The 19,871-nt window shown below is 41.4% G+C and overlaps 1 protein-coding gene across 7 annotated transcripts; it reads right to left on the bottom strand.

Moving 5' to 3' along the window:
* Nucleotides 1–740: 740 nt before the first annotated feature.
* ano5a (anoctamin 5a) lies at nucleotides 741–18,723 on the bottom strand. Of its 7 annotated transcripts, none has more exons than XM_080504682.1 (23): nucleotides 18,543–18,723; nucleotides 15,462–15,529; nucleotides 14,817–14,954; nucleotides 14,416–14,467; nucleotides 12,171–12,223; nucleotides 11,416–11,523; nucleotides 9,302–9,370; nucleotides 8,935–9,219; nucleotides 8,633–8,752; nucleotides 8,330–8,445; nucleotides 8,098–8,232; nucleotides 7,914–8,019; nucleotides 7,766–7,826; nucleotides 7,431–7,582; nucleotides 7,021–7,101; nucleotides 5,784–6,012; nucleotides 5,504–5,676; nucleotides 5,321–5,418; nucleotides 4,449–4,579; nucleotides 3,903–4,108; nucleotides 3,619–3,818; nucleotides 2,901–3,006; nucleotides 741–2,730 (listed from the first exon to the last, which is right to left on the bottom strand). In XM_080504682.1, the coding sequence occupies exons 1-23, from the start codon at nucleotides 18,610–18,612 to the stop codon at nucleotides 2,500–2,502; spliced, it is 2,988 nt and encodes a 995-aa protein (XP_080360808.1). In that variant the 5' UTR covers nucleotides 18,613–18,723; the 3' UTR covers nucleotides 741–2,499. The 7 variants fall into 7 exon arrangements, with proteins under 7 accessions (XP_080360808.1, XP_080360809.1, XP_080360810.1 ...); XM_080504683.1 differs by lacking the exon at nucleotides 7,021–7,101 and adding an exon at nucleotides 6,524–6,598; XM_080504684.1 differs by lacking the exon at nucleotides 12,171–12,223 and having other exon boundaries at nucleotides 14,426–14,467.
* Between the last annotated feature and the right edge of the window lie 1,148 nt (nucleotides 18,724–19,871).

The raw sequence follows: 19,871 nt of genomic DNA, 5'->3' as shown, positions 1-19,871 counted from the left end.
TACTGTAACCTGAGGCACCGATGGAACGGAATCTGTTGAAAAGGACAAAATACTCATGATACTTAACTAGATTCATGTTGGAACTGTTTTCATTGATAAAAAAAAAAGAGGCTTGCTTTGTGGACGCATCATGTGCAAGCAGACTGTAAAGTACAGTACTCAGTCAACCACGCAGAGGCGGTGTTGTGTCAGGAAGTCCAACCTCGCCTGATGAGAAACGAGATAGAGGAAACTGGAAACCTTTGTTTCATGTTTATTCATCAGATTTCAAGCAATCTTTGAAATAAAATCAAACAGCTCATCGGGTGTATCTATATGCTTAAAGCAATCAGTCCAAAGCCAAAGGACTACATTCAATTTAACACAACAATTCAATAACAAGATTGCAATAAGTCACCATATCCAACAATCAGTAAGAATAATACATGAGAGTGATCCCTTTTCCAACAATGGACTTACTTTTGGAGTAAACATCAGAAACGTTTAATTTTCAAATGGTTTGCCACTCTCACCTCAAAAAGGTTGTGAAAAGGTTGGAGGCTTGAATCTGAGCAGGTCTGTGTGGATGTTCTCCCGGTGGGTTTTTCCTCCCACAGTCCAAACAACATGGACGTAATAACTGGTGTCCCTCAATTGAATTGAATTGAATTGAATTGAATAACCTGATGTATTTAAAGTTACAGTAAATTCAACCTACCTGTACCAGAGTGTTGCCGACAGGCCAACGGTCACACACATGCTCAAGTTGAACAGGTAATTAATTTATTTAGGAGATTTTTCTTTGTTACATTGTATGTGATACAGGACAATTACAAAAAAAGAAAATAATAGTAATAACAACATAAGAACTCAAAGTATATAGTAAACAGGTTCCATTTCCCCCCGGAAATGATATAATATTGTAACTAAAGTATAACTGAAGGGAACATACACAGGGTTTTTTTTTAGAAAAGAAGCTCAATAAAATAAAATGGCAAAGACAACTGATCATATGTATTAAGGCATCGACAGGTTGTTACTTTTGCTGAAGGCAAACTGGGGTAGGGAGGTGCATTTAAATATCCATATCTAAATAGATCTTGAACAGATTTTGTAGCACAACCAGTCAGCTACTTAAAAAAAACAACTTTATATAATATATATTTCTCACATATGTCTATCCATTCTAATAACTGTGAAATGTCCTTCATATAATCCCAAAACAAATACACTACATCTTAACATTTAAATTGAACCTAAACATAAAAATGCAAAGTGGGAGCTCCTTCTTACCAGCAGTATGTCTCATTCTCTTTAAACGGACAAAGATTCTCACACAATGCTGCTTCAAAACACTGATTACGAATACATAGTATCATGACAGCAATTGGTTTGACAGGTTTACATCTTGGTAGTCATTTCTCATCAAGTGCTTTTGTGCAAAGTCCAAAAAAAAAGAGAAGAGAAAACCCAGAACGTGTATCTTTCCGTTTCTGCACACAGACGCAGCTGAGGAAACCAGAAGCACACTCACGAGGTGATGGCTGACGGGCTTTGCGTAATGGAGCAAACATAGTTCAGTAGGTGGGGAGCAGCCTTTCATTAGCTCTGATGTGTTGGTAAACATAGGCACATTAAAAAGGGATCTTTTCACTCTCATTCTCCTCTCAGCTGCAGGAAAAGGACACGCTGTCAACGGTCAAAATGCAGCAGCTGCTGCTGCTGCTGCTTCTGAACAACTGGCCTTAGCAGGACGCAAGTCTGTCCTTACAGTATAAACAGCAGCAAAGATTTATCTTCATATTTAAAAAGCTACTTCACATGCCTAGCTTTGGCTTGGGGAAACTGTTGGGGTTAAAAAAGGGCAACAGCAAAATGTGTACATTTTGGTGAGGGAGAGGAAGAATTTGGTAAAATTTAGTTAAATCTCTGCTGTGAAATCAATGCGGAGAAAGAACTAAACCACACAAAGCTCAGATGTGCTACAGTAACTCTCAAGCCATTAACAAACATATTGAACTTACTTAGGTTTTATATGACCCAGCAAAGTTTCATGTATCTGCATATATTGTACAAATATCAGCCTCCACATTGGAACTATTGCCATGTCACTGGCAAAATGAATGACAACTGTGTGATATATTAAGGCCTCTCATCTTTGGTTACTCATAGTGGCACTTTAAATAAATAGTGTTGCATTAAAACAAGTGTCAGCCATCTCGCCGAGACACAGTGTGTAAGATTTTCTCTTTACAGCATTTTGTGATTACCTACGGCACAATAACTACAACACAGAAAGCGAGGAGCCATAAATATGACGGAGTGATTGTAATTCAAGTGCGTCGAAGCTTCAGCATGCATGAAGACTTGGTCTTTCACCGCGAGAACGTCCACTGAGTCATGTGTGTGTCGTGATCTAATCCACACAGAAAATACAGTAAATGGGTGGTCAGGATCAGAATATACAAGCAAGGAAAGCTACATCACTGAGTCAGGCTGATTGACCAGCAGCTTGTTGGGCTAGAGGCACTCTGACAGCACGTCATGCTTGGATAAAGACGGGTAAATCATGGGCGTGCAGGTACACTCCTCCTTGTTTTGTGAGCCGAGTTGGATCTTCAGCTTCTCCACCTCATAGTTGTGGAGATATTCCTGGACCAGGTAACGTTCTCTCTTCACCCGAGCCCTCACGTCAGAAGGAACGTCAGGAATCATCCAGGCCACGAAGAACTTGACCAGGAACACTACGTGCTGCGAGGAAAATAACGGAATGTCATCAGTCACGGCTACTGAAACACAACTGCAAAACATGGGATGTGAAATCTGTGCATTTGTGTGAGAACACCAGGCTCTGGTAATGCAATAATAAGCCAAGCCACCGAAAATAACTAAAGGATGGGAGAAGTGAAGGCTGATTTTACCTCCATTATTATAATGAAAGCCAGTTTGGCAGCCAAGATGTGCCAGAACTGCATGGTGTGGGAGTACTGCTTCTCATGTCCTGAAGGATAGCGGTAATCACGATACCTACAAACACACAACATAACAGATCAATTGGACTCATGCAGGATTTTCACAGGTTCACACTGAAAGCTCAACATCACTCAGAGTCACGATAAAGTCTTATTGTACACAGAATTAGGAATTCATATTTACTGTACTGGATATTTAAATGTTTACTGCTCATACAAGGATTATTTATCGATCATTTTTGCAAACAAAGCCACACTGTACAACGCAGGGGCTTTATAACAGACTATTAAATCTCTGTTTTATCTTTTCACACTTCATAGATAATTATGTTTAAAGCATGCGAAAGCTAAGTACATGAGCTGGACATAGCGGGCTGGTGTGAATACAAAAATAAAAGACAATACTGATTTTTACAAAAGAGTTTTAAAGCTTAATACGTTTTTGTCAAATTTCAGAGATTCTTTTCAAATGAATTTCTCTTAAAAAAATGAATGGTGTTGTACATGCAGCAATACATGCATTTGTACTTAAGCCTGCACTGGGGTCTTCACTCAGACAGTAATTGAATGGTAACTTTTGTATGTAACTTTTGAGGTGAAAAAAAAGGTGTGATGGATGTTTGGACTGACTCCAGATGGGAAAACACACAGACTTATGAGCACACACCTGCAGGAAGTGATGGAGCTGTTAAACCAGGAGGGATTCTCCTCATCATCTGGCCTGTTGTGAAATGGGATCTGTGAGATGTTGAACACAGACAGGCTGTTGTTTATATAGCCTTCCATGTTCATCTTGCCCTCGGGCTGGTAGGCATACATGTACACAAGACGAGGCATCATATCAGACGTGAAGGCCACGATGAATGCCTACAATGGGGGAAAAAAAGAAAAATCAGCTTATTTGAAACATGTTTCTGTTTTACAGTATTGATAGCAAAGACAAGTACCCACATTTGTCACAACAGAGAGCACAGCCATCCCATTGAGAATTTCCTCCCAGGCGCCAATACTATGAGCTTTGGCTGCCACGGGACGTCTGAACTGAGTGGTGAGTTTCCAGGAGTCCACTCTGACTTCTATGATGTTGTTGATGAGTGCCAGTAGAGGAGCCAAGGGGAAGGAGGCCACGAACAGTGTGATGAAACCAAACTGGATTACTGGAGCACACAGAGAGAGAAAATGTTGGAAAAAAAATAAAGGGGCAGTAAAAGACAAACTGCACCATCTGCAGGATGATGGCGCTCAAGTCTTTCTCGCTGGCTTTGTTTGAATGTTTTAAACTGCATTTAATCTATGTTTGTTTTTATTCACCTATCGCATCACTCTTGTCATCTGTACATGTGTGTTAATGTAAAGCACTTAGATTTACCTTGTTACTGAAATGTGCAATGCAAATACACTTAGTTTGATCCACTTATCCACCCATCCATCCATCCATCTTTACCAATTTCTCAGTATGAATGTGTCGGATAGATTGAATGAGCCCAGCAACTTTACCCATTTCCAAATATTCGTCGAAGAGACCCAGCTGTCCAAAGCACTGCAGGTCGTGGTCCTGCTCCCAGCGGCTGTACAGACTCTCCGGGTGGCTTCGTGCCTTCCTACTGCTCCACCAGTTCCTCATCCACCTGAAGAACACACGGGGGCGACAAAGAGCAGGTTTTTATTCTCATCTGTTGTCCTATTGTATCAGGCCAATGACTCAGTGTCTAACCTTTTTTTTTTTCAGGCAGTGAATGTTGTAATCTTAGTTAACCATTGCCTATGATTATGGGTATTCAGCTCTGCATATTTATTATATTTGTATTGAAAGCTATCTCCGATTAGTACTACTTATTTATGGTTTCTCTGATTTTTAGTTATGGATTGATTATACAGAGACCATAAATATAAATACGAGTCATTAATTTCCACATGTATGTATGTATGTATGTATGTAGGAGATCATGTGTCGACTTTACTTAAATCACATTAATTCTTGACAGATTTTTGGCTGTTGCTCGTGATAATTTTTATTTAGTCTTTTTAGGAATAAATGACACATTGAAATGAGGAACTGGACTCCAAGTAAGGCTTAGTGAATTCCTAATTACATTTCTTAATAAAGTTAAAGATTAAATTTGGATAAGAAGGGTAAATAAGATAAAAAGGAACCACTTCATGCTGGAATAAATGAGGGAAACCTTACAAAGTACAATTCTCAAATTCAAATGAGAATCCGGAATCATGCTATAAGTTAAATTATTCTAACAAAGAAAGAACTAAATTGCATGGTGACAAAAAGGACCTGGGTGATTGAAAAGCTTTAAAAAATGTGAATCTGTGCTTATGCTCTATGTGCAGATAGACTGCGATGGGCGAGTACTCACGGGACCAGAGCCTCCTGGATGTTGCCCCAAACCTGTTTACCAGTCATCACTATCACCAGCTGAGTGGTCAACTCAATCAGACAGCCACCAGGATCACACTGAAGGTACAGGGAGGGACAAAGACGGTAATGAAAAGTCAATTCAAATTCAAATTGGGGCTAAATCACAAGTCAGATTGTGTACCTCTTCATTCCTCAGCTTGCTTCCAAACATGTAAGCATAATTTCCAGGGTAGCCAACAAACTTGCCCTTGAAGAAAGCCACATAGAAGCAGGAGGAGTAATAATTGACAAACTGGAAGAGGAACATCTTCACTGTCAGTTTGTTTTCATACTCCAGGTGGGTCTTGGGAATTTCTGCCAGACAGGAAAAACACAACAGCAGAACGATTTTAAACACGTTTTCAAAGTTTTTAGGACCTAAAACACAAAGGCTGGATTCATTATATTGCTCTGGGCCTCACCCATATCAGTGATCCAAATAGCAACTCGTTCATACATGAGGTTGAGGATCATGATGATTATAAAGTTGATACAAGAGGCAGTAACAGAAGTGGCGAGCTGCGGTGTGATGTAGGGGCCTACCACCTCCAGCTGGGTGGTGGGATTGTCCTTCATGATGCTAGCAAAGGCCGCATATACCGCCAAGCGGTACGCTATGACCCCAATGATGCAGGCAATGATCAATGAGATCTTCGGGACAGAGAAAACAGTGACAACATGAAAGAAAATCCACATGGCACAAAAACACCAGGAGACAGAAATACACAATGGAGACTCCAAACAATCAACGCAAGTTGATGTGTGCGAAACGCAAGCCAAGTATTTTTGAACTAGGAGACATTCAAATGAAATGTCATGCTCAAAGTGTGTACACATGCGCAATTAAAAACAACAAAACAAACTATGTACATGTTTGTTTAACCTGTCACATGTTAAAACAAGTGAACAGTAACACATTTGTGGCTTGTATGTAATGAACTGAGTCAATAAGATTATTTTGAAACCGTATTATATTCAGAAAACACAGAGTTTGTCTTGTTTCCATCTCTTTTAGTTTTGTACATACAAGGCCCAGTCTTACGGTATTACTGACCATCATGGAGAGCATAATTAAATTCAAAGAAATGGCACAGGGTGAAAGGATACACAGAAGATGAAACTACTTTAAACTTATGAAGTGTAACAAAGATACAATGCTCACCCACAACAGGACGGTGGCTCCAGACAGACATGTGCGTGCACACTGGCTTGTTATTGGTAAGTAAGGCTCCATTTCCTAAATCATGAGCAAGCAAAGCATGGACACAGGAGTCAGTCACCCTTTGTTATATCCTGAAAAGAGAGCTCTATAAGGCCAGCTTCCTTTAATCACCTCTTGTCCCATCTGAGGTGGAGCTAATAAGCCAAATTAGAACTCTTAATGAGCATTTGTGTCATTCTCAGTCCAATTCTTTCATATATTGGTCTCCTAATTTAACACGTGCTTTACCTGAAAGCCCCCCCCCCCCCCCCCCCCCCCCCCACCCCCCACCCCACCCCCTGCGAATTGTAACCCACCAGGGGGCAAATGTCAAACGCGGTAGAGAAGGAAACTCGTGCCTCTGAGCCTTTCCAGAAATGTCTTGTCAACACAAACTGCCACTACACAAAAGTTCTGTCCTCATCAAGCGGGCATTCCACACTGAGCGCCACCCTTACCCAGAGGAGCACGGTGGCCCAGCACACAAACCATTTCCCCAATAGATCTGTAGCAGTCCTGTCAAGAACCAACTCTGCTTCCTAAAGATGGGTGGGATGTGGTCATGGCAAATTACAGCATTCGGTTACCGTTCATTTAACAAGTCCGTGTCTGTTAAAACCTTTTTTTTTTTACTGCCAATGTAATGAGCAATACTGCCTGGATCAAAGAGTCTTAATTCAAACCAGCTTGTCTGGAAACGGCCTGATGAATGTGTTCAACCAACCTCAGCAATACAAGAGAAGACCGTAATCTGTGATGCAGTCCTATCAATCAGTGACGTTGCCCTGTGTGGAAGCTACACGGATCCTGAGCTGTATGTTAGAGCAGTATCATACAGTGTATTAGTATTTCATGAGCACACAAACACCTGAGTGATTCGGTTCAGCTTGCGGTTGGTGCACTTGGTCTCATACTCTGGCCGTAGCTGAAGCTGCTGTTGCTCCTCCTCAAAGTCGACCAGATCCCACTCGTACTCCAGACGGGCCTGCCGCCTCTTCCATAACTCCAGAAACAGCGTCACTGCAGAGAATAGAGCCAGTTTGAAAGGAATGCATGTTTTTTGATACAGTTCATGCCAACATTCAAGCCTGAAAGCTCCAGGAAATTAGATAAGTAAAAAATATGATACTTCTACTGGGCCCACTAGAGGGTGCACTGGTTCCCAAAAAATAGTAAATCGCCAGAGCAGAAGTCTTTCCTTACCCCAGATTCCCATGAAAATGGCGAAAAACACTGTAGCCACATTGTCAAATAGATGCGATTGCTGGAGAAAGAACATTTAAAGAAATAGTGAGATCTGTGATCACTCTTTACACCCCGCACTTGGTGGGCACCATCTAAAATGACTCACCCACGATGAGTTGCATGTTGTGTTGAGTTTCCAGTAGCCGCATTTCTTGTCACAAAGTGGACACATGACAGTATTACCTCCGACTTCATCGCTGCATATTTCCTTGCTGAAAGAGGAAACGAAGGGTATCTTCAATAAAAATGAACACAGGCGAAAACAGGCTACTGTTGTAAATACAACTCACCTCCACTGGTTGTCGTCGTAGGTGAGAAATCCATAGATAAAACAAATTGTCCCCACGACTGCTGCAAACAACAGCATCTCAGTGTAGAAGCCCAGCCATGCAAAATAAATGCCTATCTTCTCCCCGTAATACTTCCTGTTGAAGGAAAAGCAGAAAAAAAAAATTCTGGCTGTGATTTCTGCTGACGAGATTAAACGCAGAACAGATAATAGGGCTTGTCCTGAGGTCTCACCGAATGAGGTTGAGGGGCTGCTCCTTGAAAAAACAGAAAAATCGGGCCCAGTGTTTGTAGAGGTTGTATCTCTCACTTTCACAATTTACATCTCTTGATCTTGTCCAGTATCGAGACTGCAAGAACACAGAAAACGGGATTCGTTACCACAGTGTCACGATCGTTGTAGTGCTTCACGCTCTGCAATTTGCAATTATCTCCAACAGGATGTTTATGTTCGGGGGTATGAGCGCACACTCCACTAAAGACAGTGTTTTTCCCCAGTGATAAAAACAGGCCAACAGTTGAACATGAGAGGCTCACATCATGCAAGGGGAAGGCAGTGGTGTAGGTCCCGTTGTTGAGTAACCTTTTGATTCCCTTCTTCTCTCGGTCTCCACAGTCTTCCCTGATGTATGAACAGCGAGACAAGATGTAGTAGACCTGGTCAAAGCGAGAAACATAAGATCAGAGGTTCAGCTTTGGAGCTTACAACACTTTACCAATAATGGATAAACATGTTTTTGTTTTTTTTATAAATGGACTTGCCTAACTCAGTATTTAATGTCAAGGGAAGTTTAGAATTTCAAGGTCCCAAAGAAGTTAAGACAACCAAGCGTGCTTACTATCCTGTTGCGAGTCGAAGGAGGGAAGAACGTGTCTTTGTTGTCGATGAGGAAGAAGTCAGACTTGCTCTTGTCAAAGGGAGCAGTGAAGTAGTCCGGCTCAGGGTGCATGATGTGCTCCGGCAGACGAAAAGGCGTGGAAAGCCAGTTCATGGGCATCTCGCTGTTGTCTGGGATGTCGTTGACCTTGAAAGGAACTTTGATCTTCAGCACGTCCGCATAGGTGGCTAAAACCTCCCACGGAGCGTGGACCTTCACAAAATACGTCTTTCCATACTCCGACTCCTGAGAATGAAATTATTTTGACTCAGAAATCTTGTATAACGTCTTCTGGAATATGATCAATTCAGAGAAAAGGGTCTCCTACTATTTTGTCCTCCGTCTCCAGCTCCAGGCCAACTTTCTCTAAATTGGCCTCATACACCTTCCTCCGCTCCTGAGTCAATAGAAGAACGAAAGCAAAATATCACAGAAAACCTACATATAATACTGTATGTTTAGCACTCATGATGGAACAAACAGTTGGCATATCTATGCACTGAATGTGGGTTCATGGAAAAGTTTCTTTCAGGAGAGACAAAAAAAGGAACCGTGACACTTGAGCAGAGGGACCAGTGGCACTGTTCTCACTGACGGCCAGTCTGTGAGGTTTTAGTTCCTTTTCTCCGCTGAAGCATATTTCTGGTAAACGGCACACTGAGACTACCTTTTACGTTGGTGACGTTTTCAATTCCCTTCTGGTTTTGTTGTGTTCTGACCTTCCCATGCCTTTTTCTTCTCACAGAACAGCAAAAAACTAAAACAACAACCATAACAATATGTCTGTTTAGTCTCGAATATGCAAGCATTGTAAGTTCACCCCAAACTGTTTGCTCTCTATCCCACTGTCCTTTTCCATAATTTTGCACAATTTGTGTTTTGGATTTAAACAAAAAAAAAATTTACTTGCTCTGGGATTAAAATTGATTGACTTTAGAAATGCAAAGTGTTTTAGTGGTTCAGCACTCTGAGGGAAAGTCTCTGTATGTGTAAGTTACTCTGGTAAAAAAAACCCACATATTTCAGGTTAATTAGCAACTGTAACCAGCCCACAAGTGAAATATGTATCTGATTATCTGTATATCTGTGTTTGCCCCGTTATGGACTGGTAAAACAAAGGGACATAGAAGACAGATGGAAGGACTTTAATAAGTGAGAAAAAATAAACTTACAATAAAAAAGTTAAGTAAGTATATGATGTGATCCGGGAAAAACATAGGTGAAATAATTTATATGAAAAGAGCATATTTACTCAAATGATAGTTACATTTGGGAAAAGTCTGAATGAAAACAAAATACAATACAATAGTTACTCTAGCCACAGGTATGGATTTCATTAGTAGCTGTCATGAAAGTGCAAATAGTTGCTGAAAGTAGTTTTGCAGCAAAGCGGTACGACAGTAGTTTTCACGAGTGACTGAATTGTATGTAGCATTATAGTGAAAAATGACAAACGAGAGCCAGCCTCCTTGTTAGAGCATCGATTCAGTACCATTTTTAACGACACACAGGAAGTGGCCTCTAGTTTGCCCTCCCTCAGACGGTGGAAAATATGAGTGAGGTTGTGACCGTGCCGGAGGTCTGGGTGTTGACTCACTGACTGAAACCGTGGGCCAAATGTGAGTCGGCTGTGTTGTCATTGCCGGGGTGACACACACGTGTGAAAGCTAACGGCCCAGTATGAAACAAATAAAGTCTCTCAGCACTCAGTAGTGGACAGAAAGAGATGAGCTGCAATATATCTTCACATAGAAATGACCTTCCCAGGAAAAGCTTGAGGGGATTACTGAATAAAGCTGACAATACAACTTTATCTAACTTTATCAGTGCTGAGGTATTTTGGGTATGCTGCTGACTTACAGTGAACTTAGAGGATATCCTGCATGAGTCTGTTCTTGTAAAAATCAAGACGTAGAAATAATGTCAGCTTTCCTTTGTGCAATATTTACAGATGATTTATTTAGCTGGTAAAAAATATGATTTATTTCAGCTCTGCTTTACAGCATACAACAGCAACATACTCAATATTGACATATAATTTCAATATATAGAATGGAAAGATTTCCAAGATTGACTTTTTAACAACTAAAATCCTACATCAGGAAGAAAAAGGGACAAAGTTCCTCCCCCACTCCAGAAACTAATCTCATCCCTTCCCAGACAGCACAGATAATCATTACTAAAAGAGGGGACGTTGCATAATTGTAAACATAGGTTGTAACAACTTTTTGAGGCGTGTTGCTGCTTCTCTACTGGGAATTAAATACGGGTTTATGAGATTTGCAAATCGTTGCACTCGTTTGCTTTTTTTTATTATTTACATTTGACACAGTGTTTCACCTGCTTGGAAATTGGGATAGCAAAAATCAGAGAAGTATGAAAAAGAAAACAACAAACAAACAAAACACACATGAAGAAACATACACCAAAAAGACTGCTTACCTGTTTTCTCTCCCCATCTTTATCGTCAACATAGGACAGGACAAAATCAATCCGGCGCAACCCATCGCGGAAGAACACAGAGTCTTTGCTGTACTGTTGCTTATCGATCTATAACGAGACAGCACAGAGATGGAAACTGTTAGACAGGTGAACGCAACACAACATCAACAACTCTGTGGATGCGTTCAGCACAGCATGACAGTCAAACAACGGAAAGCGTCTTGGGTAAAAAATAAACAAAACAAACAACACATCCACTGCCACAACACACTGCACTGTCTAAAACACAAGTGATTAATATCAAGATTTCACTCCAAACAACATGCTAGATTAATATAATCTCCTCCAACCAATGTGTTTCAATACTGAGGCCCACTGATAAGATTTAATGAAGAAGATGTGAACAAATGTGCTGCATCTGAGACTCAAACCAAGGAGGTTCATAGTGATAAGACCTGAATGGCTGGTGGCTAAAGAAAATTCCAAGTATGTGTGTATCCATGGACGTGAGCCCTGCAGCAGCCACAGAGCTGACAAAGATGGAGAGAACAGGAATGTTTAAAGAGAGGAGGAGAAGACATGGCTGCGCGTTGTCAGAGCTGCTTCAGCTGTTCAGAAAGCTAAAAATAACCCTGCACAATGTACTTCCTTTCACCTCGTTACAGTAGCTGCCCGCGCAAGACCGCGGACAATAAAGTGAAATCAATTATCACAACAAACACTGAATCATCCTTCTCGGCCACATGTACACGTACTGTACTGTCATTGTCCCGTCCAGAGATTTCCCCGTCCATCAGCCCAGCGCTGTCTGGGAAGGGAGGAGAGGAAGTGCACTTTATCTCCATGGCCCACTCCCTGTATGGTTATGATGCATCAGCGGAAAGGCCGGCTGCCCAATAGAGCAAAACTGCCTTTCTCCTGGGAATGGAGTCCGGCCTTGAAAGCAGCGCTTTCTCCCTCCTCTGATCTCGTCCAAATGAGCTCCAGCCAGTCCACTCACCTCCCGGGATAAGCACCGACTTGCTCAGTCATGCATAACATAGAAAAGAGGAGTAACAGGAGGAGAGGCAGAGGAGAGTCCTGGAGATTACATCAGCACGAGGGCTTTATAGCTGCTGCCAGCAAGCTAATCTAATAAGTGCACAGCATCAGGAAAAGGGGAGGTGACGCCACTGTGTTGTTCAACCCTCATATTTGAGATAAAACCTTTGAAATGATCAAATCAAGAAATCTCTTCAGAGACCAGTAAGTAAGTCAACTAAGCAAAGCCCAATCTGTTAACAGCGCATTATCTTACAAACTCCACTGGACTCCGAAACTTATCAATTGAACAATCCGATAACCTGAGCTAATCAAAAACACACGTAAAGAGTCTCAAACATGTTACATAAGTCACCAAAGTCATCCACGACCGTGGCAGCGACTGTACCAACTCAAACTAAACATGGATAGTGTGTCTGTTTACAACGTTTTACGGTTTACTTGCTCTAAATTCTGAGAACATGGTAACAACTGGTCTGCATTCACCTCCCTGACCAGATCGGACCGTGATGATCATGGCAGGGTGGGTTCCCCCTGTTGCTGCCGGGACTCTCTAATTTGCGGTAATTACAGATGTGCCATATGGAATCAGTGCATCTGCTGAGACCTGCCTCTGGTCAGGGAAACTGCAGGCAGCCACAGGTCTCTATACATTTACTAACTAACCCCTAACTACAGGGCGTTTCAACTTGTGTTTGGTTAAGGAGGATAAATGTAGAACATGATGACAATGTCTTTCAAATATTACTCTTCGTTTTGGAACCAACTGATTTTTGATACACTTTCTCATTTGAAGGTTACAGTTATAATAAACCGCAGATGATACATTTTCTGATGATGATACTTAATGGTGTTCCTATGCAAGATAATTGGGGGGGGGGGAACAGACATTGCTAATACTTGGACGTTACCAACACATAAATAACCATCCAATATGTTTATGCATTTAACTTGGTAATAAATAAAATGATATGATCTCTTTTTGTTTTGTTTCAAAAGGTAGGTAAATAAATGTCAGTTTCTGTATTACTGCACAATGTCTTCAATGTAATCACTGTTACTATTGATTTTCCTCAATCATACTTTTTTTCCAAAAGAAACCAGTTTGAAATAAAAACAAAAAACAAAAAACTAAACAAAACAAACTATATCCTCTGGATAAATTCTTCAAAGTTTTAGCTTTAAATGCGCATAAGCAAAGGACAACGGCAGAAGAGAGATTAACTGATGTTACACGAGCATGTTCTTCAAACTGCCTGATGTAACCTTACTCTTGGCTGAAACATAACATTTGCCGTTCTTTTCGCCATGAATAGAAGCATCTAAGTAAAGAAACGTCTTGATTATACACTTGCCATTAAAATGGGTCACACACTGTGTAAACAAGACCACATTTAAGAAAGGTCAAAAGAAGAAGTCAAGCACATACCATATAGTTACGCATAGTCCTGTCATGAGCACAGGGTTGGGCTGTGATTACTGAATATACTGTGTATATCCAAAGCAGACACACAGACTCAGATGCACACAGCAAATCAGACAAACACGGTGTGTGCGTGTGCGTGTGCGTGTGCGTGTGCGTGTGCGTGTGCGTGTGCGTGTGTCTTCTCATTATGCTGCAACACCACCCGGCCGTTGCTTTCTCCTCAGTGAAGCCGATAATAATCACAGGTGAGAATAAAGCAAGTGAAGAGGCCTGTTCCATTTTTAATGACCTTTCGAGAAAAATAAACATGTAGCTCATGTCAGTATCTTTCCATTACTCTCCAAATGAACAAATAGCGTGCTGATCAAAGGCCAACAACCAGCTCTCAATTTAAAAACGTGTATTGATTTGCCTGACATTGACGCTCTGGGTGTCTAAGGCTGGTGGGAGAAGGACTCCACACTGAGCAGACGAAGGCTGCCAAGCAGGCAAACATAAGCACAAGGCTGCATCACATCACAAGCCTGTTTTACCATGCCATACCCGGGAACGAAACTTCAGGAATAGTGCCCGCTTTCTCGAAAACTGTGGAAGAACCGAGTTGACAATGAGAGGAGCCCAAAACCAGGGCAAAGTCAACAGCAAACGGCTAAAACTGTTACCAAAGAGAGGAAATCAAAAAGGATAAAAAAAAACAAAACAAAAAAAAAAAACACTAACTTTGGGTTAAGTCACACACCTTTCCAGGTTAAAGATCAGATAAAAAAAACAACACACCACAGCAGTCAGACATGTGCGCGGACATCCCAGGGGTGTATCGGAGATGACACACACACACACACACACACACACACACACACACACACACACACACACACACACACAATGAGACTGTGACAGCAGCATGCATCTGCTCCTCTGACTGGCGTCTTACCCCAGTCAAAGCATTGATTCTCTCAAAAGTGTGAGTCTCAAAGTGTGGACTGTCGCTGTGGTCGGAGGGGGCCAGGGAGGCCAGGCTCGAGTTGAGAGACTCACAGGTCTCTCGACTCACATCGGGCGTTAAGGGACACTTTAGGCAGATTGTAAAAGAGGGAGAACACAGGAGCATTAGACGCATCTCTCACCCGTACGTAATATCTAAATGGACAAGCGAAGACTGAGAGGAGACGGTGGGGTTCCTACGATTCACTCGCCTGCCTTGCTTTATTGAGTGAGTATGAAGATTAGGTGGTGAAGACATCTAAATAAAACTTCACGGACTCGTCGCTCCAACGTTTACAGATTGTAAGGAAGAGACGAGGATACAGTGATGTCAACAAGCAATCCGACTTCAAAAGTTCAACATTAACTTAACTTGTATGAGGAACAAGTTTCCATATATTTGAATATTTAATTGATAATAAAAAAAATACGTAAAGTTAGCAAAAGTATGGACAAGCATGAAAAAGGAAATGTAAAATATAATGTAATACCAAACCATTCTTCCAAATGACAACAACAACAACAACAAAGTAAGAAGCAGTGTTTTTCTACCGGGATAGTGAATGAGTCAGCGTGTGGCGAGTGAGACGTTTACCTCTGATTGTTCAGGCTGCAGCGATCCTGCGCTGGGTGACACGTGTTGATGATAACCATTAATATCATCTGCAAGACAATGAGACACAAAAAATTCAAATTAAAACCTAAATTGACATCCTTATGCTGCCACGGCTAAAGAACAACGAGAACGGGAACCCGGTAGAGTTCATACCTTTTGCCAACGCCACATTTGTCGCCATGGAAACCAAAGGATTTACAAAGTTATTTGATCCACCAAGTCACAGCTTCCAACATTTGTCTTTTTTTTTTTTTTTTAATAATTCCTTCATTTTATTAGTCTTTGACACAGATGTACACACATTTACCTCCCCGATCTTTGACCCCCTACTACATGATTTGTGTGGGAAATTTTTCCGCAGTTTTTTGGTGATTTATTCAGTCTGGGTTTGAAGATCACTTCAGAAAAAAATCCCTGTCGTATCCGAACCTCGCTGAGAGGATAACGTTTGTCCGTGACTTGTCCCTATGGAAACGGTTCAGCAACCAGGTTACAAAGCTTTCTAGGAGATGCATTACGAGAAAATTACAAAAATAATTTAGCATGAGAAGATGGAAAGAGATGAAAGGGACAATTTTTTCGCAGTTGCATAGTTTTTGGGGGGGATTTCTTTGGAAACTGTTAGCCGTTAACATCCCAAAACCTAATCGATTGGTTCTCGATAACAAATCAGACAATTTTATGCATTTCGGTTGAGCCCCACTTTCGCCAGCAAAGTTAATAAGCAGCACAGATTTGTGGCTGTAAAGCTTCAAGCCTATGAACAGCTGCCTTAGCGAAGAGGGGAGCACTGACAGGCAGTCGATGTTGTGGTCTATATTTGTCCCACATTTGGTGGCGGCAGTCCCACAGAGACGACTTCACCGGGAAAGAAGAAGTCACAGTAAAAGAACACACCCAGCCATGTTGCTGCGTTTGCTTGCCGACATGAGTGGCAGGAGGAGGCAAGACAGAGAAGTTTGGTAAATCCCACGAATATGCATGAAACTGAAACCAGGACAATAATCATGTTTGAAATTTCACTTTTCCTTGCCACCCCATGCCAGTCGAGGACAATTGTGACCATTCAGAGCATGTTCTGAGGAAAGGTTTTACATAAACAAATGGCAAGACTGATGGCAATGCAAGACAAGTAATCTTGGTACTGCCGCTGCTCAAAAAAAAAAAAAAAAAAAAGGGAAAACTTTCCACCCCGTGTCTGTGTTTTGAAATAGAAATGCAACAGGCCTAATTGATGGTCTCTCATAGGTTATATTTAGTCTGGACGCCGCACTAAAAATGTGCTTATACAGGCCTGAATCAAACATGCAAAACCTTTTGTCCACACTGAGTTAACTTTGTGTTTAGAGGGGAAAAAAGTCAAAGCTGCTCACAAATTGTTGGGTTTTTTCTTTCCAACTGCAGAGCTTTTTCTTTCCTTTTATGCTGTTGTATAGCCATTCTTTCAACAGTTGCAGCGTGGCATGATTATATTGCTTTGATTTAGGATGTGGAAGTTTAGTGGGGATTATCCCTCACCAGTGAAGAACCAAATGAGAAATCAAGAGTGCAGTCAGTTTACTACAGATCTGGAATCGAAGTTAGAATGTTCGGGCAACCTTTCCATGTTTTGATATTCTTTAAAAACAAGTCATTGTTTAATCATCACATTATCACAGCTCTCAAACAGCTGAACATATTTCTGCACAGTTGGAAGTTTGTCACACCGAGAGTTCTTACTCACCAAGCAGCCTCCACAGTCAAGGCTTTGTTCAAGACTGAGCAGCTGATCACAGTGGAACTGCCACAAGGCCGATTTTTCCTTTTCTTTTTTTCCACCACAGTAACTCAACACACATCTATTATTAATGCAAAAACATTGATTTACAAATGAGCTGTACTGACATGAGCTGGCAAACCCTGCAGAGCACTTCAACACAATGGAATGGTTACCTTTTGAAAATAACAGATCTTTCTTGCGCTACTTCTCTTCGGTATCAGTGTGGAAAAAAAAACTTTCTTTCATACATAAACACATGGGTGAGCTGTTCTAATTTCCTGTCACAGGAAGCAGGTGTCCCACTGTTGCAGAGCAGCAAGTTTCAGGTGCATGTACACCTGTAGGTCGGCTCGCATCTGACATGAAGGTTGAATCAATGTTCAGTATTGTCTCAAAATACGTAATTCATCTACAAACACTTATGTAGTCTACAAGCAAGTCTGTCATCAAATTGTAGACGTAACGTGCACCTCTACATTAGGATGATTATTATTTAGAGTATGAAGTTATGTTGTCATGTGAAACACGGCTCCAACTGTTATCACAAAGCACATTAAAGCTGATCTTCACCTTTCTCTCTCAGCTAGAGTGTCATAATGTGAAACTCATGGCACTGCAGGTGAAATACTAAACTTCCACATCGATTGGTGCTGGTAAATGCTGCTGGAGAGCATTCAGAGAGCATTCAGATTTCATTCGGCGACACATTTTTCAGCCATAGATGGTTGAATAAACTCAGGCCCGTGTGGTGGTGTGTGTTTGGGACCTGAGAGGCATTGAGGGTTTGTGCTGGGGGATGAAGTGGCTGCTGTCTGTGAGTGACTGGGAGTTTCCAGTAAACAGGCCAGCTGCCTGTGCAGTAAGTCACTGCTGACTGCTTGAGAGGAAAACCAGACTAAAAAAAAATATCATGGCTTTTTTTAAAATAACTCCCTTCATCATGGGAGATATAGTTAACATGTTATCTGTACAAGTAAAAGAAACAAAGCTCAATATTTTAAGCAAACAATATTGCTTGTCCTGTTTGATTTGGGAGGGTTTTTTTTGGTTGGTGATTGTAAGGTTATGGCATTTTCAAGCACATGCTCATAATGAAAGTATAAATGAAATAGAAATACTAAAAGATTTGAAAGCTCTTTAACTAAAAGCAGCAGATATTGTAAATTACAATGATTTAGTCTTACGCGGTTTCCTTGTGTATTAATAGAACTTCTGCTGTAAAATGAGATTCTAATTTTCTTTTTTTAATGTACTTTTTGTTGTTGCAGTGTTCGGTCTGTTTCTGGCTCTCAGATACTCACCGTTGAAGGAATCTGTCGGGCTCATCTCTATCAAACTGTCGTCCCCGTTTCTCCCCGTTATTCGGTGCATGCTGAGGCAGCCACGCCGTGTTTTCTCCACCCTGGCCGGGCTCTCGGTGCTCGGTGCTCGGTGTGCTCCTCCTCCGTTAGACTGGGCTGAGTCTCACCCCCGGTGCGCTCCTTCGTCTCCTGCCCACACCGCTGGCCGCTCTCTGCGGCATCACTGCAGCCCGGATGGGGGGGCGGTGCGCGAGGGGAGTGTCTCCGCCCCGCCAGCCAATGGTCCGGGCCGAACGGGTGACGGGCAGCAATCGTCCGCCATCAAGCAGCATTCGGAATAAAACGTGCACACAAAGTCTGAAGGCAAAACATTTCGACAAGTTTTTACCCTTAAAAATCTAACTTTTACCCTTCAAAATGGGGATATGAAGTCTTAAAACGTGTCTACTTTTACTGTACAGAAGTTGCAATAATTAAGTTTAACGACTTTTTTTCTTAGCATTTTCCTTTTTTTTTGTTTTGGAAAAATGCATTGTCTTTAGTGAGATTGACCATTTAATTTTAATGATTTGTTTCATAACCGATTTAACTTTAGTCTTTTATGACGATAGCAGTTTCACAAGATATAAGTTGTTTAAGCAATGTAGATGCTGGTTAAGCCCTCCATGCTCTTATTTTTTTAAACTGCCTTAGATTTGTATGATTACTCTTTTGCTTCATAACCCGTGTTTCATCCAGAACCTTTTTTTATTTTTACAGGGAGACTCACAATGAGGTCTGCTTATCACTGGGGCCAAGGTTGTTATGACTTCCATTGGGACGCCTGTAAGTGGTGACCTTCAACCCCTCATAGAAAATTATGGACCTGTAACACAGTGGCTTTGTGGTTCTTCAACTTACATGTAGAATGGACAAGGGGAGGCCTCTGTAACTGTCTCACATGTAGAATAATAATACGGATTCAGTAATGAAGGAGTGACTCTAAGAGAACAAGGACAGGGTTTCCTGAGTCTCTATCTGCCCTCATAGTGTTTGCTTCCCTTAATACTTGATTTGGTTAATTTGTTTGGCCAAATACAAATGTTAAACACCCAAGAGCACACACTAGGGAATAAAGAGCCATTTAACCCATTCATCTCCAGAGTTGTATTACACTAGTGGGGCCTTTTAAAATATGAGCGACATTAACACGCATCAACAAGAGCCATAATTTTCAAATTAGAAATGCGCCTTTGCTTGAAGTTGCTTGTCTTTTTCCTGGGCTTTAAACTGTATAGTCAATCTTGCAGCAGTCATTGTGATGTTTAGTTTATTCTTGAGTTTTGTTCG

The sequence above is a fragment of the Blennius ocellaris genome (genome assembly GCF_963422515.1).
Source record: "Blennius ocellaris genome assembly, chromosome: 11".
Taxonomy (NCBI): domain Eukaryota; kingdom Metazoa; phylum Chordata; class Actinopteri; order Blenniiformes; family Blenniidae; genus Blennius; species Blennius ocellaris.
The sequence above is the reverse complement of the archived record's forward strand: the minus strand, read 5'-3'. Positions and strand labels throughout refer to the sequence as shown.